A 26,347-nucleotide genomic window follows, 5' to 3' on the forward strand; every position below is an offset into this window, starting at 1 on the left:
AGTGCAATGTAAGGTGTTTCTATTTCCCTGACTAAAAATTTACATAAGAGGCGCCTCTTATAGGTAGTACAGTATGACGGCTTTAAGCCTGAGTCCTTGATTGGGAGTACTTTTACTTTGGGGTATGTATAAAATATGTAAATTGTGTGTATATATATATATATCTTGGATAATATGCCTCTATTTGTTATGCAAGTATGGACCTTTTGGGCTATTTTGTATTCTCTGATCTTGTACTATATGATGTGTACTTGCATATTTATGTAGGGTGACGTTTTTTACATATATGTGTACTCTAGATAGGTGTGTACTTAAGGCCACTCTTCATGTTTATGCTGGACTACTGTATTTATATTAATACATCTTTGTATTTTTTCATTTCTTTATATGTCTGGTTTGCACACAGCTGTGATTCATCTCACTGATTACGGTGGGTATTTAAAGATGGCGTTTCTGTGTGTATCCTATTACAAGTCTGAGGAAGAGCCTGCGTTGCTCGAAACGTCACTTGACAGAAAATTAAATGGATTAATGGGAGCTCTATCGGTGTGCGGATCATTTTTTCCTTTTTTGATACATGTTAGAAGTTTATGATCCAGCACCCTTTCAGTATTTATTTGGGATGTGCGTGTTATTATCCTTTTTCTGAACTCATGAGTCTTAACAGCTGGAAACTTGCAACAAGCAGGAATCATGGCGGAGAGAAAGAAAGCGTCCAAAGCGTGACTTCAGTCGTCTCTCATTTCATCTAGTGTTCAGGTTCAGCGATAATAACACAGTTGCACTTACACTGAAAACCTGTGTAGACCTACTTTATTTTCTCCACAGAAATTTGATCAGGAATCAGCAAGGAAATCCAATAAGCAGAACTGATAATGGCGTCGGCATCAATAAAATCTTATCAATTCCCATCTCTATAGTTACGCCCCTATCCACCACAATGTCCTCCTCTCTTCACCTCCCCCTGGTCCCTTCTCATTGCCGTTTGAAGCGAGCCTTCTGTCCTGTATGTACGTAATCCTACAGTACAGTGCTCACTCTGAATGCTTTGTCATTGCAGCCCAACACGTCACAGTAATCTTTCAAATGAGCAAACCGTTTTACTCCGACTTCCTTCTGGGATCTCACTGTTATCATTTGTTATCAATGGAGCCCTCTGTGTAAATGGAGGCAGACTGTGGTGCAGTTTAGATCCCATTTCACACATGTAGCAATCAAACCGAGGTAGCCGAGGCAGTTTCATCTTTTGTAACGGCGCTGAAAGCGCTTGATGAATCAATACCGTTTGATTTAGAGTGTTGCAAAAATTGTACAGACAATGCTGTCCTACATCACACAATATGTGATTGATATGGCTGATTTATACAAATGTAGCGAGGCCATCTGAGGAGCAGGCTGCCGCCCCCTGCCCATGTGCCATCTTTCTGTGCTGGACATGGACACTGGCACTGGCCAGCATAAATGATTGAGTTGGATGTCAGAAGTAGAACTCTTGCCAAGGGGCCACAGCATCCATGCTAATGGGCTGATGGAGCCTAATCTAAATAAGTGTGAATAAAAGGGCTTTTACTGTGAGTGCTCACATCTAAAACAGAGAAACGTGCTGGAAATGGCTCCATCTTAATCAAACAGTACGCAAGACAGAAGTTAAATTAATTTCACTTTCACCATTTAGCTTTTACCTTGATGTCAACTATTGCTGGGAAAAGTACATTGGTGTGTGCCAGCAGTTTCACACACATCTTGCTTGTGCACTGTTTGTTTGTTTTGTAAGTCCTTAGTCTCCCGAAGCCCATCTGAGATCAATCACTAGGCCGAGCATGATGGAGAGGCCTGTCAGAGCTCACTGTTGTGGCCTTGATTCAGTAAAACAAATAAAACAGGCAGAGGCATTACAGAAAGGTCCAACACAAGCTAGACAAGAGACCACACCAAAGAGCATTCGGAGAAAGGGGTGAATAATGAGGAGGGGGATAAATGTCAAAGAGCAGGGCAGGAAGAAAAATGATGATGAAGACGAGATAGAGAAAGGCAAATGTATACAGAGAAAAAGACAAAGTAGAACAGAGTCGGACATACAGGAAGCAACAGGCACAGCGCTGTTGTCTGCCTACGTTAGCCCAGCTCAGCTCCTCACCCTGTTTCTACTCGACAGCATGTCATCAGTGCAGCCCTGCTCTGTTTAAGACCCTGCTGTGGATGCTGCAGTGCATGGCCATGTGATGAAAGGGAGGGGTCCTGTGAGATATTTAATGCAACTCCCCTCACACATCCCTTATATTCTATTATGTCAGAGCGCATCAGCATAGTGCCAGCCTGAATAATACCTTTTCTCTGATGATTATGTCGGCCATGTAACCCGAGCACTGCAGCACTCCGCTCGTCTTGGTTGATTCAGCAGCATTTACAAGACTACATATGACAACGCAGCATAGCTCTATCCCCCAACATAACATAACCTGAGGAAGCCATTATACACCCCTGTCAGCACTTAACCTTCCCCCAACACTTCAAAGAGACATTCAGGAGTGGGTAGCTCGGAGGTGAGGCCCCCCTGGGAGGCCCCTGCCAGACCCCAGACCCAGCACTCAGCACCGCCAGATATAGCACCAAGCTCACACATCAAACTACTTCCTGTGGTTCCACTCTACTTCATACTGCACATGTGGAGGAGATGATGGCATGCACCCTGTTGGCCACACTGGTCAGAGAGAAGTAGAGGTCAGAGTTCTGCTTTGCACCAGTAACTCAGATGAATCACATGAAACGTATTTCTTTTTCTTCAACACAGCGGAAAGTTCAAGAAGCTTTGGTCAAACTGCTACCGCCGTGTATTTCTGTCATGGTGAAAGAAATAATCTGCTGGGTTTCTAATAATGATGACACAAGGTTTTCTTGGTATTACAGCACTCACCTTTTCTCCTTATAAAGACGTACAAACTGTTCTTTTTATCAAATGATAAGACAGTATGCGGTAATAACAAGAATTTTTCATATTGTTCACATTTAAGCAAGAACAAGACTGAGTCAAAGCCCAATGAAAGGATATTGTATCAACATCAGAGAAACTGACAATGACTGATTTAAATAATTCAGATAAGTGCACTTGGTATGAAGCAAAGCAAGATTCTGCCATTATAAAGCTCAACTCTGAATGCATGTTAACAGAAGACTTTTTAAAAGCTTTCACTTGTTAAAGGAACATGTCACCCACAAAATGATCATCTGTTTATCAATTAGTCACATCGCTCAAAGTTGAATTCAGGAAGAAAACTTTATGTTTCTTGCATGGCTCCACAATAGAAGAAGCATCCAAAAAAGGCAGACATTACATTTTCATTTTCACTAAAACTGTAATGTTATAACACTTGTGCATAAATAGCACAGGGGCACTGCTCATCCGTGTGTGAGACTGTTTATGCGGAAGACTTGGGAAGTGATGAGCACACAACTGGATAAATGAGACTTGGATTATACTGCACAAGTTGAGTGAGAGCTTGTAAACACATGTTTTGATATAGTTTTGCTGATGTAAAATGCACAACTCTATGACTTTAATTCATCAAGAATTTTCTAGGTTTTGAGGAAAAAAAGTGTTCTTCCAGATTTCAACATAACACACTGTGAGTAACTGATAAACAAAAAATCATTTGGGAGGTGAAATATTCCGTTAAAGTTCAACTTTTCGCTGATGTAAAAGGCCTTCAAATTGTGGCTTTCACAGTATCTTCTTAAACTGTATTTTCTCTCCTAAAACATTAACCACAGTGTCTTGCGAAACATAATGAAAATATTGATTTTCAATGTTTCTTGTGACAGCATCATACTAACTCAGTGTTTCTGTTACACTGAGATGCTGGTCATCATTTTAATGAGAGAAGTTTCTCCACATTATCTGTTTGTTTGTCAAGTAATGAAAAAACATAACAATACACTACAACAGTAGCTAATGACAAAAAAATATCTCATTAAAACCAGAAAACTTGTGGTGATGAACTTCTCATTATAATGCAAGAAGGAGCAGGTTTTATTTGTCATGTTGGCAGCCATGTGCTGCCGTACAGCTGCAGCTGCACACAAGTTTGCTTTTTCCCTTTGTGTGGGAGGGCATCTTTGACTTTTTGCCTTTCTGCTCCCTCTGAAACTTGGTTTCTGGGTTCACATCCAAAAGAAAGCAATTTGCACTTGACTCCTCATCTTGGCATTTTGCTTTTTTTTTTACGGCAAAATTGACTTCTGATCTTGCATTTGAAATACGACTTCAATATCATGATTTTGACAGGTGAAAAATTCCCTGCGGTGAGCATATTTAGCATATGCATTTGCATCATTAAATTCCTGCGCTTTACAGTGCCGTATGTGAATAAATATATATTCAAATCAAATGCCGTCCAGCTAACTACAAAGAATCAAAGAGCCACAGGACTGTTTTTCATTTCAGTGTTTAAAAGATGTGTGTGTGACATGTGTATGTAAGTGCATAAATAGTTTCTATAGCGCTCTTACAGTAAAACTGACAAAGAGTTCCTCAATAATCATAAATCTTGGCAGAAGACAAGGTGTCTGTGCCCGACTGGCAGTATTTACAGAGAGGCCTGTATAACACACCACAATTCATGTGCATTTATTAGCCCTGAGGGGTCCATTCATTAACTGATTCAGCCCTGATACAGAACACTCATATTTCTATCAGTGTTATCAGGCACATGCTGCACCCCTGGCAGTAATATCAGGAGGATCCTGCTGTAATCTAACTGCCCTCCAGCTGCATCCTCCATCACTGCAGTGTTAGTCTTGCTGATGTCTCTGACCACACACACACACACACACACACACACACACACACTCCTTATATCACTGGATGAATAGCAACGTAAAGAAACATGTACAGGTCAGTTCAGACAGCAGGAATGGAGGTGTCATCTCATTTACCTTGATTTACATTTCATCTGTGTGCTATTTGCATAGGTCACACACTCTGTGCTTCAGTTACACGTGGGCTGTTAGCTATTTATTAAGGTGCCATGTTTGATGTGTGCTGTGCCGTTAATGATCCAAGGCAGGGTTTTATAAATACATAATGATGTTTACCATGAGATTGGTGAGATTTTCTCATTTAAACTTCATAATAAAACCAAGGTTGTTGGCTCAGGAGGTTTAGATTGATATTTAATCATGCCTCTGAGATGGCTCAATATCTGTTAATGGAAACTGCCAAAGAATTACAGTACGCATAAACATGTAGCAGCGCATAAATTCTGACAGACACACTGACGGTGGGAGCATGTCGTCGCCCCACCATGAAGAGCTCCATGTGAATGGATGGAGGTTTGGCTCATCTGCAGTGCGCCGGAGTCTCACGGGCTGGCAGGGCTCCAGTCCTCTGCTCGCTTATTCATCTCTTTCTCTCACTGCCAACATAGTCTGACACACACACACACACACACTCAGACACACACATGCATTTGGCACATCCTCGCCCACCAGAACAATACCACTTGATTCACACAATGTCATTAATCTAAAACAAACCAAAATTCAGAGGCACCAGATGATGGCTGCAAAACAAATTATGCTAATTGATGTTTCAAAATCAATCTCTTCATGAAGATAAGCGCAGTGCAATGTACAATCAAAGTCCATTAGAATTACAGCACTTTACAATTCAAAGTCCACCGGGCTGATTCCCAAAGGTATGCAGGAAATGGACTAAACTCGACATCCTAAAGAAAATATTCAGCCATGAGAGTAAATTATGCATACAAATGTGCCACAGGTTCGAAAAAATGCTATGTAGATTTGCCAGTTAGGTGGTTCAGGGTGCGGAGGAAGTAAATAAATAATCCTGTTTAATAATTCATTGAAATTCATGTTGCTTTGCCTCCAGCCTTGAGAGTATTTAGAATGCAGCCTGCAAGGGCGCTGCTTCTGACTTGTGGTGGTGTGTGGTAAGATTATTGAAAATTGGGGAAAGCTCAAGTGTTTCTGCGCACACACACATCCACATGTAAAAATGCAGAGGTACAAAAACTATATATATACCATGTATGATATGTTCTATAGAAGAGTAAAAAGCGTGTCTGTCAACATCTTATCCCCTGTTTGCTCCATTTCTCCACGGAACGACAGATACAATCTCCAGAGTGTGAAGAGAAGTTCACACAGGGCTTCAGGCTGGTGAATACACTGAAGTTGAGAAAGATGGCAACGCAGGCACAGAGAGGACTGCAAATTGGATCTAAAAGTCTTCCAAGGCGGAGGGAGGGAGAAAATAAAAACAGAGAGACAGAGGGATGGAGAGGAGAGGAGAGGAGAGGAGAGGAGAGGAGAGGAGAGGAGAGGAGAGGAGAGGAGAGGAGGCTTAAGGCTAGTGATCCATGTGTGATCCATTACTGATGATGTCTTTGCTTGATAGAATTACACCAGCAAATAAAATGATCTGGTATTTCTCTTTGACAGTCTGTGTGTGTGTGTGTGTGTGTGTGTGTGTGTGTGTGTGTGTGTGTGTGTGTGTGTACAGATTCAGCGTAAATGGTCACTCTGTCCAATTCACTCACATCTTTACCATCTTTAATACAAGAATTTGTCGGCTGCATATCCGTAACACTCCCAATTCTTTATGGATGCAGTTCATACAGTTAAATGTTGTGACAAGTGCATGTAGCTTATGCATATTAAACATGTGAATAACTGGAGGGGGGCTGATGATTAAGAAAATACTGTGAAAACAGCATCTTCCAGTACTTGCAGGGTACAGCTTAGATTCTGACACCGCCTGTCTCTGTTAATGCCTATTAACAAGACAAAGTTAGCGATTCTTTCGCATTTTCCCCTCTGTTGGCAGCTGAGAAATGAACGCAAAGATTTGATTAAATTAGAATGGAAAACACAAGCTGTGAATTAGGACTGAGGAGCAAGTATTCAGATGTTTACTGGGATTAATTAGGAGTAAAATGGCTGAGTATTTTTGGCATGTGTGGCTATGTGTGTTGTGTGCAGCCTTCTCCGAACCGCACTAACGTTACTACAACTGATATAAATACATAAAGAAGTGCCTTAAAGAGCAGTTATTACAATAGTTTAATTGGCTCAATCTTTCAGCTTGCAGCAGTTTCTTTTAATTACTTTTCTTGTTAAAAAGGCAGCTTACACCTTACATTGTGATACACACGTTTGGCAGAATGGGTGCAAAATGTGTAAACTACACACAACATTTTCAGGTTGTTCGACAAATGGCTTCATCAGACATGTAAAATCAAACCCCCCAAACCAGCAGAGAGGCATTCAACAGGAGGAGCAGAGGAAGACTCTCACCACAGTACAACTAACTGTCCTAAAGCAATGCTCATATAACCAAACCACCAAAACAACTGCACATTATCAACACGCACACTGCAATTACCTCAGATAAGCACTAAAAAAAAGGAAAAGCATGTCATCTTTTATTGTCGTACAATCTAACTGAAATTGTGGAATTATTCGAGTCAATGTTAACAACTTCTGAATAACTATATCGAGTTTTGCGTTAAAAAAATCAATCTAAGTTATTACAAGAAAGCCCAGTTTGTCAGGAAAATTAGTGACAAGGTTATACAAGAGCTAACAGGCCTGCTATCAAGCCAAAAGGTTTCACTCTCTAGAGCATCATTGACATCCAAGGTAATGTCAGCAGAGATAAGCTGTTTCAATTGATGGACAAGTTTCTCAAAAAGAAAGGAAACAGTTAACATAAACATTGTAATATAATTAGAGAGGCTGTGTTATCTGTGCGTGACTAAAGGCTAATCCAGTTAACTAGGCTAAGGTCAAAGCTAAGCTAACAGGGCAGCAACAAAGGTGGCCCCAATAACCAGGCCAATGAGAAGAGCGCCAGCCATAAAGCGAACTTCTGAAGTGGCCCAAAAACTGGAATTACATCCATCCCTGTGGCCCAAAAATACTTTTTCCTATGGACTTATATGGCAAAAAAAGACATCTGTAAATCAGTGGAAAATCTTTTCTATTATCACAACCCCCACGAAATTAGTCATGACACAATCAGAATTTGATGCATTTAGAAAGTCTAGAAGAGCTGCACAACTAAATAATTTTATCCCCATTCAAGTTAGCGCAGCACTAAACCAGAAGTAGCCGGCTCAGCCTGCCGGATCTCCAGTGTGCCTGCTCTATGGGCCACACAAAGCGGAAGCAGTGCCGATCATCCGAGTAATTTTATTTTATTATAAAGCCGGGGATATGGATTCTTCTGTTCATGTCTTTCACAACTAGCTATAAGAAGCTTTTCCTGTTTCTCTCCTTATGTGACACTGCAATCCCTCAACCACAAGGGGGCGATTGCTGATGACAATGTTGATGACGCAATGCTGGTCTGCTGACGTCTGTTCTGACTTTAACATCTTCACAATGACTCAACATCACAGATAGTACTAGTAGATTTTCATGGAAATGACCTTGGTAAACACCACACACTGCAATGCATTTGAAAATTCCCACAGTTTAAGGTAATTCCTTTGTATACACCGTTATGCAGCTCGCCTTGTAGATCACACACATGACTGCACTGATGTTCAGGCCTTCTTCCAACTCCTCCTCATGTTTCATCTTACATGCTGCAGGGCCTGAAGGTGGAAAAGGGTCTTGTATTGTTGCCAATATCCACCCTAGCTCTACAATAATGAGCTCTATGGGCCTTGAACCTGACCGAGGCAGGAAGAGCTATCGGTTAAAAATAACAAGCACAGCCATCGCTGTGGTCAAAGCATCACATGGTATTTCAATAGTTTAATACAATCTTGGAACAGCATTACAAAAATGCAAATCAAGCCGTGATTCACCACATGAAATCTGGAAACCCACCAGATATCTACGGATGGTTGATGTTTATTCATGACAGGTGAGTTATACACAGTAGGCCTATGGCCCTGCAGGGCAGCAGAGCTTATTCAACCAGGACGTTTAACTCTCAGCTTCATAATGATACTTTTAGAGAGCTGTTCAAAGCTTTCCATGTCCTCTGGTTAGAATGCAGACGGCTGGATTAGAAATGACTACAGCATGTTCAGCCAGTAACCTGTGGGCTGCAAATCAGTTCAGACATGAGCTATTGTATGCAAATTCCATCAACATGACAATCTCTGTTTTCAACAAACACAGGCATCAGCAATAAAAGAGCACCACACTACAGAGCTGGTGTTGAACATCCCTCATTTATCTGCGGCGGCACTGACGTGTCATCATTTGGGTTAGCCTTGATGTTAGATTGGTTTACACAGCTATAAATTTGACGCTGCATTTAAATAGGTGCCTGCATGTAACAGCCAATCATTCACTTTGCCACAGCCCTGTGGTGGCTGTAATCATCATGACACAGTAATATGGCTACATCCGTTTTTTCTTTTACCCATGCTAAATTGCTGTTTATGGCAATAAGAAGGCTTCTATTCCCAGAGGCCACAGTTAGTCAGACTGCCTCTTATTGTCTTACTGCTGGGTTGTGGTGCAGAGCGCAAACACTGTCACCAACACCAACCCCCCCTCCTCCCCCTCTATCCCTCTCTTCTCTGTTGGTTCTCAGAGCTATTATTTTTATCTGAAAACCTATACGAGGCAACAGAGAGAAAAGAGACAAGAGAAAGAAATGGAGAGGGGAGGGGAGGCACACAGAGAGACAGAGTGAAGCAGGGGAGGAAAACTGTGATTCTTCTGAAGCTGTGATCGATGCTACCAGCATGTGTCTGCGTTGCACGTTGGCAGCAAAAAGGAGGGCTCTATTGATTTGCTCCCATATTTCAATCAAAAAAGTGGGTTCTCAACCCCAGATTTTCCTCTGTACTTTTATGAATTACTAGCCTCTTACTAAATAAAGACTGGAATGCCAAACGTCAAGCTTAAGCATATTTGAAAAAAAAAAAAAAACTCCATCTTGTTATGCAGAGACAACAAAAGATGCGTTTGAGAGTGCAACTGGGACATCTTTGGCATGGTAATGATGTTTCATGTGGATTTCTGACTGTTGCTGGCCGATGGCTATAATCTTCTCACGGGTATTTACAATGCGCCTCTATCCAATTCACACACAAATAGGTCAAGAGGTGAACAAGCAGTATAAAAGACACAACAATTATTTTTTAATTTTTTTTCCCGGCAGTTCAACTATGTGCAAGTTCCCCAGCAGAGATCAGAAATATACAGGTCTGCAGGTGGATTGTTATAATGTAGACGAAACCCATCTGGAGGTCAGAGCTAATAGCATAATGACACATTTAACATTTGTGCAGATACCTACAGGGGCCCCTGCTACAACGCATTAACCTCTACAGTAAGTGGTGAAGTGTGTGTCACTCTGTGTGTGTGTGCGCATGTGCCTGGGATACAACATGTGTATGTGACCTGCTCTTGAGTGCAGCTCTAAATATAAATCAGACAAGTAAGTCGTGCTTCGTTTGGTGTCTTAGTTTTTGAGGAAATGGATTCATAAGGGAGTCAGAGGTAGCATGATGAGCTCCCGCAGGTTTTGAGAGAGAGAAAGCGACATACAGAGAGACAGCTGAGATAATGTGTTCATGGTAAGAAAGCAAAGTAAGCGATAAAAACATGAAAAAAAAAAAAATTCCAATTCTTTACTGACATTAGTGCTGGAGATGAGAGGGAGCGGGAGACAGAATGGATTAAGTTGCATTACAATTCTACAGCAGAACATCTTCTGTTTATTCTGGTCAGCAAAGCATATTTGCAGATTTGTCGGCCTCCCACAGACAAATCTGCATCACAACAGGATGGAGCATGGTCCCGTATTGTGATTTCCAAATCAGCCATCTGAATCCAAGCCAGAATGAGCTCTTTCAAACAGACAGTCTGTAGAAAGTGTGACTGAGTTCCCTCTGCTGTAGTAACAATCATATTTTTTTCAACAAAGCAAGCCAGTCATTGCACAGGAGGTGACACACATCGAGCAAAACTGCACAACAAAACCTTTTCTATAACATGAAAACATGATTAAAAGAAACGGCTTCCTCTGAATCCTAATTGGGAAGTTTCATGGGAGGAAATAGATTGAAACTCACACAGAGACACCTCGATGAGTGAAGTACAATCTGTGAAAATTGTAAAAAGAAAACTTAAAAAAAAAACTGAAAATTGTGAAATGTAAATTAAATGAGATGAGATGAGCTGCATAAGAAATAGTTCCCAGCAGTGGGCATCCACAAGTCACTGTGCATGAGCAAATAAGCCTGCACACAGCCCGCTTTTTGGATCAAAATAGACAGAAAATTGATACAATCAAATCCAAAAAGCGTCACCGCCATAGGAGATGCAATTTCCGCCCTTTTTTCCATGATGGAGTCAGGATTTGTGTTTCTATTTTCTTTTATGGTGCCGTCGTTTCCCAAACTGTTTTCTTTTATGTGCCTCAGAGCCTGGTGAAAAATGGCAGAGATGCTGTATATCTTTCAACACCAAGGCTAATCTGCAGCTTGCACACACACAGTTTATATGTTGCTGTGTATGTAATTGTTGTTGTGCCCATTCATTTGCTATTTAAAACAGTGAATAGCAGGGAAAGTGAAACAAGCACCAACTAAACTCTGATAGCACTTGGTATATATGTTGAGTATAGAGGTACAGTAACAATGTTAATCCTTGAAAGGGATTCTAATGTAAAAGAGTCAGGCTCCAGAGCATATCCTAATGCAGCATAATGTCCTCAATCCAGGCAGCTGAGTAGCGTGACGTCTCTTCTTCTGACAGTCAGCTTGTGAGCATTGAGCTGAGTTGCAATCAAGAGTGCAAATAATCTAATTTTCAACAGGAATTATGAGAAATATCAAAGCCCCCTGTTGTTTTCAGTCAGTATATTAACACCAAAATGTGCAATTTAATAAATGTCATATATTTTTATACATCTCAACAGTCTGTGAAAAATTGATTTTTACAGTTAAATCTCAGTGAAAATATTTCTCTACAGTTCCTCTCCTGGCATTGATTAAAGCCCTAAAAACTCATCTCTGTTCATCAACATTACATATTTATGAGATTTTCCCGTAAAAAAAAAATCCCTTCATGCCTTAAAATAGCTTAGATGTAACTTTAAATCTTTGCCTCATTCGGTATGTACGGATCTGTGATTATGCAAATGAGCCCCCGCCTCTCCACCAGCCAGCTGCCTGCAACTCAAGCGTACCTGCTCACCTCTGACTCTGCTCATCGCTTTCTACAAACCTAGACACATAACACTAACAGATAACATGAGCCTTTGAGACATGAGACTGTCACCAAACAGCTAATAATGTGTTCACAAATTAAACCTTGTTTCTGAGTGATCACCAGCTCTGACATGTTAGAGTGAAAGTGAGAGTGAAACGTAGCTCACAAACAATCGATACATAGCTACACCTGGCTTCTCCTCTAATACTTTTTACTTCACAAGCTGACAGGATTGGTTTCTTAGCAGGGTTGTGGATAAACTCTGTTGTCCACCTGCCACTGTGGCTGGTGGATAGCAAAATCTACCAGCCAATTTACCATTGTTATATTGGCTGGTGATTTTACCAGCATTTGGCAGGTGGCTAGTGCTAATTTCCAACTCTGTTCCTTTGATATGTGACATCACAAACCCTGGCTGTCTGAATCTGTGTTTTTGAGACTGTCATTGGTACACTGCAGTTCCAAGGTGGAAAAGCTCAGCCACTGACAGCTGACTTAACTCATGATTAGGGTTGGGTATCGATACTTTTAAGCGTACGTATGTTGGTACTGCTGAATTCCAATTCATGCTAATACAGTGGTGCCAAATGTCAGCACCTAAGAGCGCATCTGTTTGAGAATGCTGGGTTTAGACAAGAGGCCAAAGTGCCGTGGAGTGAGCCAAAGCCTGGAAGCCTGCCATAGAGCTCCAAGGCCGTCAACAGATATCTGCAGACCCGCTGGGTTGAACTTCAGACAGGAAGCAGAAGCACCCTGAAGCCAGGACGCCAGCTCCAGAGCTCTGTGGCTGCTCCGTTGGCTTCCCAGAGAGCAAAAACTATCACAGCTGTGCTGATCTGCCAAAATAGTAGCAGTGTCTGGTCTATTTTCTTTTCTATATTGTTTTGGTAATACCCTAGTATGACAGCTAGACGAGCAGACACACACACACACGCACACCAACACAAACACAGGCAGGCAGACGGAGACAGAAGATTATCTCTATGTGTGATTAGAAAAGAGCAGAGGAGCAGAATTGTGTTTTAGTCTACTCACCCTCCCTGCAGCTTGTTTAAAAATTAAATTGTAATTACAGAGAAAGTTAAGTACTGAAAAAAAGGGTACCGCTGGGTACAGGTACTAGTATCAGTTCAAATGTGAATGGTACCCAATCATGATATGTCTTGTAGCCTATTAAAACACTATATGGACGTGTTAACAAGGTTAAAAACTTGATTTTCACTGGACGTGGCCTTAAACTGTGAGGCACTACAGTACATCTCTGCTGCTGAGGTAAAATCAGTGCCTCTGATGAAAGTTGTAAATTAATATGGGAGTGCAGAAAATCATAGTTCCTTTTAGATTAAAAAGTTTACAGCTTTACCATTATAAACAGGTGTGTCTCTCAGTGTGTTGTACAACTCTCTCTGCCTCATCCCTCTCCTTTGCTTACTAATGAGTCGTGAGATTGACAGCTGGATTACTGGGCTGGTTTGTAATCCTTTAATTTCTCTATTTAAGATAATCACTCTCTGGGATGGAGCGCTGCCTACAAACACATGCACACGCAAACACACAAATGCACAAAGTATGCTGTGCTCACATATAAATAAATAACTGTGTTTATGCATTAAACAAAAATGAACAAGAAAATATGGTAAAAACAAAAGCACGCCAGCGCCCTGATCAAATATAGATTCCAGGCTGAATTAATCCAAAGGACAAAGTCAAGCACAAGCTGCTCTCTGGCAAGGGACCTTTTTGATATAAGAGTTTGTAGAACAAAGGCATCTTGACAGTGTAGTCTTTTAATTAAGGCGATAGAATAGCAAAAGCCCTGTGGCTTCAGAAATGGCTGTACAGTACAATACAGAGTGGCCCTCTGGAGATGCATTCAGCAGCTTAGAAGGATCTATGTGTTGAGTCAAGCCAAACGTAAATCATTTTGATTGGGCCGTGTTTTTCATCTCCTGCAGTGCCGCAGACTGAGGATATGAGTGCTGGAGAACACGAGAGGTCAAAAGGCAACACAAGGTCAAACCGCTTGGCCGTAATTCATCAATAAAGTGAGAGGCTGTATGTCACTTTGAGCCCCTGACTCAGGAATGAAGAGGGGGCGGGGGAGAAAAACTAAGAGAGAGGGCAGGTGGAGATTCTCATAGATTCTCACAGCTCATCACTCAGTAAATACTGACTGTAAAATTTGCACACGAGGATCAGCTTGTTTGCTGACTTTACAGGAGCTCGATTGGAGGGTTAATATAAGTGTGGCCGTTCACGGACAGACTGCCCTGGTAGCTTGGCACAAGGGACAGAGGTGTTAGCCTCCAACAAAAGGGGCAACGTGCCACTCGGTAAGAAGTGATACAGCTTCAAGCAATTTCAAAGTTGTCTTATTTACATGTTGTAGGGAGGAATCACCCAGTTTTGACAGGAGCTGGATGGTGATAGTGTGTGAACCCCGCAGCTTTACAGTTTCAGTAAATCCCTTCAAATTGTAGGGCTGCTTGTTAAAACACAATGTCTCCTTTTTTATACGTTAGTTACAAAAGATGAGATGAGCAGGTGGGGAAGCTTGTTTAAATGAACATTTAGTGGGCTGGGAGTACAAAAGTAAAGTCATTTAACACTTGCTTACTTTTTTTACTAGCTTAATTTTGCTGCTGAGCAATTAGCAAAGTCATGTAATTAATGAGTAATGCGTAAGAAACTGAGTAATTAGTAGAGTTTTTAAGTAACTTTCCCAACACTGATGAGCTTATGGTTCTACCTCTAGCTCCTCCTGGCCTCAGTCTACAACTCCCCTCCTCCACCTGTCTTTTTAGTGTCCAGGAGGAGGACTAGATACATCTGAGGACTTGTGGATCCTCTCCAACTGGCTGAGTTGTTAGAGATCCTCTCCACAATAATTAAAAAGGTGTGTCTCCACCAAACACTTTCAGCATAGTACCCTTGGAACTGTACAGTTTGTAACCCATATGAACAGGTGCCTAAATCTTTATGTAGGTCAGTTGTTACCACATGGTAATGGTCACGTCACAGCTCCATCCAGCTCTTGCTGTGTTTCCTCTTTATCAATGATGTCAGCACATTGTTTATCGTCCACATATTTTTTTAAACACTTGTAAAGATGAAAACGCAGCAAAACATTCTCTCATTTTATACTTATGGTTGACTAATGTATGTAAATATGCCACCATGGGAAGGAACAGTGGTTACAGTTCACTGTAGTCAGTGTTGAGTATGAGTGTAGAGTGTAGATTCTCTATTAACCGACCGGACTGGTCCTCAGCAGAGAGGTGATGAAAATACAGTACAGAATGGAACAGTTTCATTGTTACCATCCACAACTTTTGATAATCGAAGCACAAAAATAACCGCCCTAATATGTAACGAACTGACCTGAACTGAAAAGGGCTTCTTGTCAGTAACAGGGCTTAACATGCCCAGAAGTGGAACACAAGAATCTGATGGAGGTTGACTAGAGAAACTAGCTGGTAATGGCCACATACTGTAGGTAGATAAACGACAGAAGAAGAAATGTGTTCTATACAGTACTTCAACACTTGCTTTTCTATTTCCCAATGTATTTTATTTCTAGGAGGAAAAAAGCTAGGCATGACTCAATGCCAATCACAGCTTTGAAAAGCCACAATTTCTGACTGATGATAACGGAAATGGAAAATTGGTTCAAACTGAGCTTTTCACATTATTTTCCAATAGGCGAGTGTTGCAGTGAGCGCCTGCTCTCCTCTTTTCACTTTCTTTTGCAGGGTTACTGCAGATAAAGCCCTATCTGTTTTTCTATTAATTGTAATAATAATTAACCATCCAATAATCCACCTAAATGACACTGAAGTGTGCATTGTCATGACAATACAAACAAGCAGGATAACAGGATAACAAGTGACTAATTTGAGCTGAAGAAACACCACTTCAATGCTGAAGACCTGATTTGTATTCAGATGCATGTAAATCCTGCGAGCCCAGAGGAGGGAGGGAACCTTTGTAATGAACTGGTAGATTGTGAGTTACACTTACAGCTGAAAGGTGAAGCTGAGGTCTCCCGGTGGGAAAATTGTTCATTTCTGCATTGCAACAAAAAAGCCAATAGAGTCTCAATCAAGCCCACAGATCGTTAAAGGGCACAGAGATGCAAAGCGCTAATTCACATTGATTGTGAAGGAGGGCGGCCAATGAGAAAAAAAGAAAAAGGTTTTTGATAACAAATGCAAATGGTATTCAAAAAATGCAAGGTTGTCAAAGGTAGACACAATGTTCACTTCTTAAAAAGACTCCTTTTTGCTACTTTCTTTGATAGTATATGTAGAGCGAGGCATCCATCAGGCAGGTTAAACTGTAATTTAGAGACGGTTTCTAAGAAACACGAAAGACCACTTTCAACTTCGTCCATAAATGTTTTTTTTATGAATTTGCCCTTGTCTCAACTCCAGAAATACAGTAGTAAGTCTCTAGTTCCTCCTCCAACACAGTCTCCTTCTTATCCGTTAAGCCCTTGCCAAGGACTCTCTTTTTTGGCTATCACCATAAGAAGTGCCTAGTTTCTTCTTTTCCCCTTATAATAACTCCATGATTTAACTCACGGCCGCCAGCTTTTGCAGATGCAATCTGAGGTCTGATGATACCGCGGATAGCTCTGTTTGAAGGTCAGAATCCAGGGCACAATTAGCTCACCTCTGTTTTGTCAGGAAATGTAGTTCTACTGCATAATCTCACCCAGTGGAGTGCAAACAGAGGCCGTGCACAGCGCTTTGAAAATGCAGCGGGAGTCTCAGACGTCAGGTTTGTCTCTGACAGCTCCTCACGTTGACAAGCAAGGAGGTCGAGATGAATCACGCCCGTCTCTCAGTGGGCACCGCATGGGAAAGCAATGAAACTATCTGTGTTGTAATGAAACTCTCGGAGAGCATATGCCGTGACCCAGCGACCAACCATGAGACTGAAGCTAATACCAGTACACAGCGAGAGGAGCTCAGTGGAGATCAGTGCACTAGAACTAATAAAATTCACATTCCTGACAAGAGGCAATAATATTTCTGCTGACAGCCAGTTTCCCATCTATCAGAACCCCCTTTTTTACTTACTACCTCCACTGAGGAAATGACTACAAAACAGGATGAAAAGGATTGTGCGGTGACATGTACTATATCTTGGGTGGCTTGCTTGATGGAATTGGCTCAGCATGTATGTCATGTTGTAGGGAGTTTGAGGGATATAGGAGCGTAGCTTGGTTTGGTAAGAAGGCAGGTGAGATAAAGAGAAATGATGTGGCTCATCTTCTGTACCTGTATTCTATCAGCTCGCCACAGACTGCAGGTCCTGGCTGCAGAGATGAAAGACTCTCTGGAGGACAAGAGAGACGTTCGTGAGTCAGAGGGAAAATGGCATCCCGCTTATCAAATGCCTGGAAACGTAATCCCCCCCCCCTTTAGTTCTTGGGTCTGGACGTACTTATGAAAGCCTTGTCACTTTGGATAGTAGGTTAGGAGTCAGGAGTTCTCCACAGCACAGCGAACGCCAAGCTGGCTGTTTCAAAGCAGATATGGCTCCTTGCCAGATTTTCCTGCTGTAGTCTAATTGGGGTCATGTTACAAGTCATTTTGTATGTGTAACTTTTAGAGATGGAATTAAACAATAGGAAATCCAAGCCGAAAGCGAATAGTGGATGGAGACATGATCCTCCTTAAATTAATCTTTTAGATTAAAGTACAGAGTGTGCAATTTTTTAACCGCAATAAGAAAGACCCAATTTTAAATTAAAAGCCCTGGGATGAAGGAACCAAGGAAAAGACACCCAACTGTGACTTTTCTCTCATAGAGCAAGTCCATCTCCTGAGATTCAAGAGACAACACAGGGACAGAAAACGAAAACAAGCCCATTCTCTTTGAAAGGGCAGCGTGGAGTCGAGGTGGCAAAGCACGGGCTTTATGAAAAGCTTTTGTATGCATGGTTAAGGAATACAAACATCTCTTGTGACGCTGTCTGCCAGAAAACAGTTAGGTATCATCAGTATTTTTTATTTATCTCATTTGCCCACAACAAAGTGGCCCTCTGCTGCATTTCTAAAGCCCGACATTGAAAAACTGACATCGATTTCTCTCCAAAAACAAGATTTCACCAATCCAGTAAATCCATCAAAGTCATTTTCTCTGTCACATAATCCCGGCGACATAAAGCAAAATATGCAGCCAGACGGGTATCTAAATCACACAGAGCAGCGTTGTTCACTGTCTCTAAGGACTGGCGAGGGGCAAAGGGTGAAACTCATCACTGCTGTCTTTTCAAATATGGGTTGACAGTGACTTAAAGAGACACTATCCTGACTGAACTGTATTCCAAATCAATTTCTTTTGTGCTGAGGCCACATCCCCTTGTCCGTGTTCCTAGGTGTCTGTTCCGGCTCTTGGAGCGAGGTGATGGTTTACACAGCGATGTGCAATCACCGGAATATTTCTTTTCATGGCTTATCTGCCCACAGCGAGAATCTGCACGGACCACGACTCAAGGCCCGGCTGTCTGCTTGCCTGTGTGCCACAGCCTCCCCCTCCAATCCTGATCCAGCTCTCAGACAAACATCTCCATGGGAGCATGGGATGATTTATTCAGCACAACTTAGCGGCAGCGCAGAGATTTGTCAGTTAGTTAAACAAAGGTCTTTTATGGTCAACCACAAAGAAATAACAGCCTTTTTAACCTATAAAGCCAGCGAGGAACAACCAAAGGGGGCACTGAATGATGTATTACTATTCAAAAATGACCTTTCAAGTCTTGACCAGACACTTCACTACAGGGGACACTATAGGAAAGAAGCAATGTTAAAGGACCATACCAATGTTTTAGCAAATGTAGTGTACTTACTGCTAATTTACTATCATTTAAATCACTGCTGACCATTTTCAAAGCAATGTGTTTTAGACTTCTGAATGTTGGTGTTGTGGCACTGGTCTCCATTGATTGTCAATTTGTCACTGTCCAGTGAAAAACATCTATCTCCAAATAGACACATCTATATGAGACTTCTAAAGGTTCTCAACCTGAAGAGTTTGACCTTTTTTGACTCTTAAAAACATATCAAAAAGAAACTATCTGAGAAGCAAACATCACACTCTGGTTGAACTCTTGAGTGGACATTTTTTGGTTATAAAGGAATGTAATGCAGAGGTACAAAAAACTGCAGTTCCTCGAATGGCCACCTGAGGCTGGCTCCAGAAGCGAGTCAATCCTGATAGACCCCCAACATTACAGCAGAAATAAATGTTTACAGCCTGGTGCAAAGATGGTTTTGGTCTCTATAGCTTCTCCCCCCTTCATGACATCAGTACAGGGAGAATTAATTTTTATATAATTTACCCGTTTAAATGATATCAAGACTTTAAGTTTCGCACAGGGTCAAGACCACTTTGAATGACAGGCTGTCTATGTGGCGTCACCACAGTTTATGAGCCAGATCTATTCCTCGCTCCTCCACAGCTCCACCTTCTCACCCAAATATACTGTAGTCACCTCAGGAAAATCCAAGACGAAATGCCAAAGTCAAGGCTTCAAAACAGGCGTCCACAACCAATAGGTGACGTCACGGTGACTACATCCATTAATCTAAACAGTCTATGATAATATTTTGTGGGTTGAGAAATGTAACCTCCCACACAGGCTCAAAAACCATGTACAACTTGTATCAGTGTTTTTGTTGCAGATGAAATTGCAGGAGTGCCCTAATGTTCTTGTGTTCAAGGTGTCGAGCATAAATTGCAACATCCCTGATTTGCATCGAGCAGGGGACCTTCGTTGCGTATCATTTCCCATCGCTCTCTCACCCCTCATGTCCTGTCACACCTTTATTGTCAGCTCTATTCTTTACCCCATGGTGCTTCCTTAAACACATTCCAACATTTGAAACCCTGCAGTGTGCCTTGGAAAACAGTCAGTCATAACAGGAGGTGTGATAAAACACCATTGTGTATAGGGCTTACGTAGCTGGAGCATCGAGGAAAAATATTTCTAACACATTCAGTTAACTCAGATTGGTACAAATGAACCTGACATCAAAAATGTTAGTTAGTCCTAAAGTACCCACACACGATCAAAACAATAAAACAGGAAAGAAACAACTCCTCCTTCCACCTCAGCATGAAACGAGCTGCGGTCCACACATTGTTCAGCGACTGGAAACAGAGGCCTGGTTCACACTGCACCTGCTGGGCCACAGCTCTTTAGTCCTTCCCCCATCGCTCACTGTCTATCTCTCCAGGGAGACAACAGCCACGGCCCACAGCGGTCCAGCAACCCCCTAGCCAGCTCTGGAGCATCCCACAACCTCCCTCATCTCATCCCTGGCCCATTCATTTTCTTGGAAAGTGACAGTTTCAGGTTATACATATTGTGGCGTTGGTATTAAAGGCTTCCTCCCGCTTTGTATCCCACTGTATAGAAAACAGACCTTCAGTAAGGCCAGCCCCCGCACATTCATCATTGCATGAGGACTTACTGTAAGCTGCTGCAGCCCCTATCCATTTGAGTGGCCAGCTGGGAGGACAACATGGCTCTCAGATTGATTTTCACGAAGAACAAACAGAGAAAATGAAACCAAGAGACTGAAAGCAAAGGTAATATGGGATCAAAAGCTGGAGCTGATGTAGCACATAAGGTAAATCAAATTGAAGCAGTTAAGCTTTGCTGTAACTTTTTTTAGCTGTTAGCGGCTAATATGTACACTAAGACGTGTGCACAACATTCCCCCGAGACAGACGTGCATATAGCACACACAAACATGGATTAGGAACCAGCATATGCTATCTGTCGCAACACATCACTCTCTCTTAACATTGTTTGGGTCAGCGAGGACGCCTCAGCCCATTTCCAAACAGGCAGAAGCCTTGAGCCCCGAGCCCCTTCAGGCAAGCTCGCTCCCCACTGACCGCCTACACTGTCCTTGTCAGCCTCCTAAATAACAAAATAACCTCCAGAATAAGTCAATTGTTTCGCTTGCAGCCTGGAAAATACTCAAACAGCTGTTACAATGAGAATGCCATTTCCTCCTGGCAAACAGTGTTTCACATAATAATAGACAAATATTTGGCCATAAAGGCAAAGTGTCAGGAGAGAGCTGAGCTTATTGTACACTGTTGTTGAGATGTTGCCCACAAGTATGAGTAACAGTGTAGAATAGGTTAGAGGGAAGAAATGGGAGTAAGTGTGGAACAACCTAAATATTAGGCCCATATTAATAAAACCAAGTCCCTCCACCTTTTATCTTAGAACTCCACAGTGTGGATATGAAAATATGAAAAATGCTGGAGCACTCCTTATCTTGGGGGCAATTTCTTCATTGTAGTGTGGAGCTTTAGATATAACATGTTAGAGAAGCACATCCAGTTAAAGGCGCAGCGTGTAGGATTTAGTGGCATCTATCTCTGATGATACAGATCACAACCAGGTGAAACTTCTCCAATGGGCGAAGCATGAACTAAACTTAATATTTCTTCAGTGTTCATTGTTCAGGAGGTTTTTACCAGGTGCCAAATTTTCCGCAGAGGTCTCTTCCTCTTAAAAACAAACAGACCCGAGGATTAAACAAGTAGAAATCAGTGTAAAATTCTGTGTTTTACCAATGCCGTTTGGTCTTGTCGCCGAGGGGCTGCTAACCCAGCATCTGCTAAGGTGTGCTCACCTTTTTTCTCTCATAACTTAAGATCCAGACTTTCAGGAGGTTTTTACCGGGAGCTGAATTATCCACAGAGGTCTCTTCCTCTCCAAAACAAACGGACCCGGTGACTTAAAGTGGCACAAACACAAAATTAAACAGTTTCACGTTAAAATTTGGTGTTTTTCTGATGCTGTTCTGCTCGTTGCAAAGAGGCTGCTAATTAAAGTGGTCAAGGCAAAAAATGCAAATGGCAGTGCTTGGTTTGTCCATTCTGGGCTAGAAACATAGCAATGCAATATGGCCATCTCCATGGAAGAGGACCCACTCTCTATGTAAATGTAAACGGCTCATTCTAAGATAACAAAAACATGACGATTCTTATTTTCAGGTGATTATAAACTAAAGGAAACATGCTTTTCATATTATATTCCATTTCTGCCAATATATCCCCCTAAACCCTACACACTGGACCTTTAACATCAAAGGTTTTGTTTGTCTGCTCATTATGCAAATTGGGACCCTAGGACACGAATGAGAAGGATTTTTTCCATTATGGCAAAGATTCACCAGCAAATAGAAGAGACACGCTGAAGAAACCACAGCATAATTTCAAATGGCAGGAGATGAACCTCACACTAGATTCAGTACACTGCCTGCTCTGAAAAGAAATGGAGCGAATGAAAACAGAATTGAATTTCTCCGCAAAAAAAAAAGAAAGAATAAAAAGGGCTTGCACTGTGGGAATAAAATAAAAGTTTTGGGCTTCCATCTGCAAACATGCAGAGTAGGGAACGAGCCATTTAAATTAGTCTGCTTTGTCAGCCTGCTGCTTAGTCAATCAAAAAAAAGGAGATTCTTTTTTTTTTTAACTGCAATCAGTGTAATTTAGGTGTTCATTCATGAATGAAACTCCATAGCAAATAACAACTCCTGAACAGAATGCATTGTGTCATGTTTAATCACATCCCAAGATTTTTCTCACCCTAAGCTTCACAACAACTTGCCTGAACATTTGCATGTCTGTGCTCAAGAGAAGCTGCTCATGTTGCACAGCAGCAACCAGAGTGTGTTCTGACCTTCTTTAGGAGTGATGGAGAGCCACGCACCATAATATATGTCCCACCACACACACACACACGCAGACATGTAGACACACACTTACTCACTCAATCAAACTACAAGGTTGGGGGACACATCTGGGCACAGGAGAGAAAATATCATCAGTCAATAAATGAGAACCAGCAAGTGGCGGGCTTACCTTTGAGAATGCTCTGGCCGTGCAGTACGTCTCTAGAGACAATCACTGTGTAGAAGTTCTGGGAGAAGCCTGGTCTGCACGGGGGTTTGAGGGGCTGGCCTGCCTTACTCCCCTGAGGAATAAAACAAGACGGGCTGTTAAGCATTGGCAAATTGACTTGCAGCCATGGGGTCACAAGCTGATCTCACAGCCTTTTCAGACTGATATTGAGCCTCACAGTCTCTCAGGATACAGTGAGTGATTTGCTTTAGACGACAGCATGCCACACTTGGACAGTGTGTCATAATAATCATCACTACCATTACAGATGTTACCGTGATGATCGTCACATGTTGAATGAAATAAAAATGATAATGACGTCAATGACAACCATTATAAAGATGATGACTGTGGCTAGCCTTGCAGGAAATGTTTAACCTAAACATCCATACTGCATGCTGACTGGAGTGTGAGAGAGAGCGCACAGTGTGTGTGTGCATGTATGGAAAAAGAGCAAAGAGAAAAAAGCCAAATGCATTAAATTATACTGCTGATATAAAAGCATAGTTGCAGCAGGCACAGAGCTCTTCCAGCAGGCATTTCATTCTCCACAGAATGCACTTACAGCGACACACCTAATTCATCACATCTGTTTATGATTTTGTGAAGGAAATATGTTGCACTTTGTTGCATTATGCAGGCAACTCAGCATTTCCCTGACTGCACATCAATAAAGCTCAACAAACTACTACTGTAGACGTTTGGGAAATAAAACTGCTTTTAGAGCATCATTTGCCTAAGTTTGGAAATAAAGTAGGGTATGCTCTTCATCATTGTTGATTTGTTCGTTAAATCATTATTCCTAAATAAGCAGTAGACCAAATAACCAAGTCGTCAACTGAGCCTTTAACCAAAAAAATGTGGAAAGGGAGAAATGACAGTGCGTAAACGTGCGTAAACCAAGTTGATCGCAGCCAACAGAACGAGAAGCCCCTACAGAAACCACTGTCCTCTGCAATAATGCACTGCAGTTTATTTAGGCGAGAGGATGGGGAGGCTGGTGTACAGAGTTGTCAGTGACTTTTTTTCCCACCACACTTAGACAAAAATATTTCTCCTGACCTTAAACGTCGCCGTATTAAGCTCGATTACACGCATCATGTTGCCTTTAGCGCAACGCTGCGGGGGAAAGTGAGCCTCTCACAGCCACTTTCATGGGCTCATGCAGCGCGCTGCAAAGCCCAAGTAAAGCACTACAGCAGTGCAGCACTTCCACTGTACTGTTAGCCGAAAAGACGTGTAGAAATGAACTCATCTTACCGAGGATGCGCCCACAAGTAAGGTGCACGCCAGGATGACGCAGCCAACGTTCATCTTTGCAAAATCGCGTGTAAGGAGGGAAAAAAGGGGGAAAGAGATGAGTCTTCTTCGCCAAATACACCTCAGTAATTCCCGGAGCCCTGTTTCTTCTTCTCGGGTGCTGAGTGAACGGCCGTCCCCACTTGTCTGGCGCAAAAGTGCCGCTGAGACAGAGGTGCTGCGCTCAGTCCGGAGGAAGCCGGTGCCCATTGGATAACAGCGTCACTACAACCCCTCCTACCGCACGGAGGAGCAGGCATGGCAGTGTGCACTATCTGCGCTTCAAATGACTCCCTGTGATGATGCCCCCGTACACTTCTGGGAACTATTGGGAGAAAAATGCATTTTCCAGGCTATTTAGATTCATATTTTCACTTCAGATGGAGCAAAGGCGGGTCCGGCGGTGTGAGTGACAACCAACCATCCGAGTCTTTTCATGTGTCCATCAGCTAACTGGAGTCTATTTCACACCCCAGTTACCCCCTCTACCCCTGATCCACGGAATAAGTACGGCAAGAGCTGCCGAGTTATTAGCTTTTTATTAAAGCTGCAATGATAGACCACTGCAGGATAAGAATGTAAGGTTCAAATGAAATAAAGTCCAACGAATCAGTAGCCTGTGTGATGATCTGCGGGGAATGTGTCCATTTTGCCAAATCATTTGGTCCATTATTCGGTCTTCATATCTTTATAATAAAACAGGTGAGAGTAATTCTTTCTGATGTGGGATCATTCCATTTATTGTGATATGCGAGGACTTTCCTGCCCCTATCTTAATGCCTATCACTCTGCTGCAGAGAAGCATGTGGAAGCAGGATTAAATATCTTGCCCCATTTTTGCAGATTTTTGGTTATTTATAGAAAAACACAATTTGAGACTTATGAGTATTTAAACTCAGGAAAAGTAGTCTGGAAAATTTAAAGTTTACAGCCTGGGAAAAGTGCGAACTGTGCCTTTAACTGGTCTCACAATTTAATAATGTTGACATTTCCAAAGCTTGAGATCAGTGGCTCAATTTCCATATCTGAGAGGTCATGACAATTTAATCCCATCAAAAGGAATAGGACAGTATTGCAGTGTCAATCACCACAGCCCAGTGTCTGCCGCTGTCACTGCCATTCACTCTGCTGCTTTATTTTCACCACTAACTCCTACAATATTGAAAAACTGTCTCTGAACTCTTTTTTCTTTCCTTTAAACGCTATCTTCAAAATAAACTGCTTGAGGCTGATAATTAAGAAGTACTCCTAATCTAGTTGACTACAGCTCAGTGGGTGTTTCAGTCCAGGGGGCAGGATTTTTTTTTTTTAAGGTCAGAGATATCAGAAATACACTCCACTCATCTCCCTTCAGGACAATATGCTTTTGCTTTTATTATACACTGGAAAAGCTTGGCAGAGGGACTGTTTGACAAGGATTTAAAAAATCACGCCTTGTACAATAAACAATGGCTCTAATAACGTCACGTCTTCATATCAGTCACTGTCGCTTCCTTACGTGGGAGCAGCTGCTGACAGGAAGGAGGGTTAGGAAGGAAGAGAGCTCTCAGTTCTAGTAAGAAAATGCTGAATATGGCACGTCCTCATGAAAAATACTCTTGCCAGCAGTGCTACCATATTTTTCAGCATTCAGCAGTTAGATAAGGCCATGCATATGCTGTTTTAACTTTACACCTAATTAGTAACAACAGAGTACAGTGCATGAAGTGACCCTGGCCGGATGTCCCACCCACCCACCGTCTGCCTCTCGAGCACACACACAGTGATACTCATGAAATTATTGTTTTGCTGAATTAGTACCCTGAAGAACGGCCCGAGCGATTCTCTGCTCAGTAAATTCCACGCAGCTCGAAGGTACCCTGCCAGTTTCGGAACTCGAGTAAATTATTCCTCTCAAGTATCG

The 26,347-nt window shown here is 42.0% G+C and overlaps 1 protein-coding gene across 2 annotated transcripts in view; it reads right to left on the reverse strand.

Moving 5' to 3' along the window:
• The window catches only part of cdh4 (cadherin 4, type 1, R-cadherin (retinal)), a 253,674-nt gene extending 229,087 nt beyond the window's left edge, over window positions 1-24,587 (reverse strand). For both annotated transcript variants that reach the window (XM_050038978.1, XM_050038977.1), the window contains exons 1-2: window positions 24,406-24,587; window positions 23,107-23,218 (exon numbers count right to left, since the gene is read on the reverse strand). In XM_050038978.1, the coding sequence (XP_049894935.1) occupies window positions 23,107-23,218; window positions 24,406-24,459 (166 nt within the window). In that variant the 5' untranslated portion in view covers window positions 24,460-24,587. The remainder of the gene's footprint in view (window positions 1-23,106; window positions 23,219-24,405) is intronic.
• Window positions 24,588-26,347: the final 1,760 nt, after the last annotated feature.

The sequence above is a fragment of the Epinephelus moara genome, chromosome 24 (genome assembly GCF_006386435.1).
Source record: "Epinephelus moara isolate mb chromosome 24, YSFRI_EMoa_1.0, whole genome shotgun sequence".
Taxonomy (NCBI): domain Eukaryota; kingdom Metazoa; phylum Chordata; class Actinopteri; order Perciformes; family Serranidae; genus Epinephelus; species Epinephelus moara.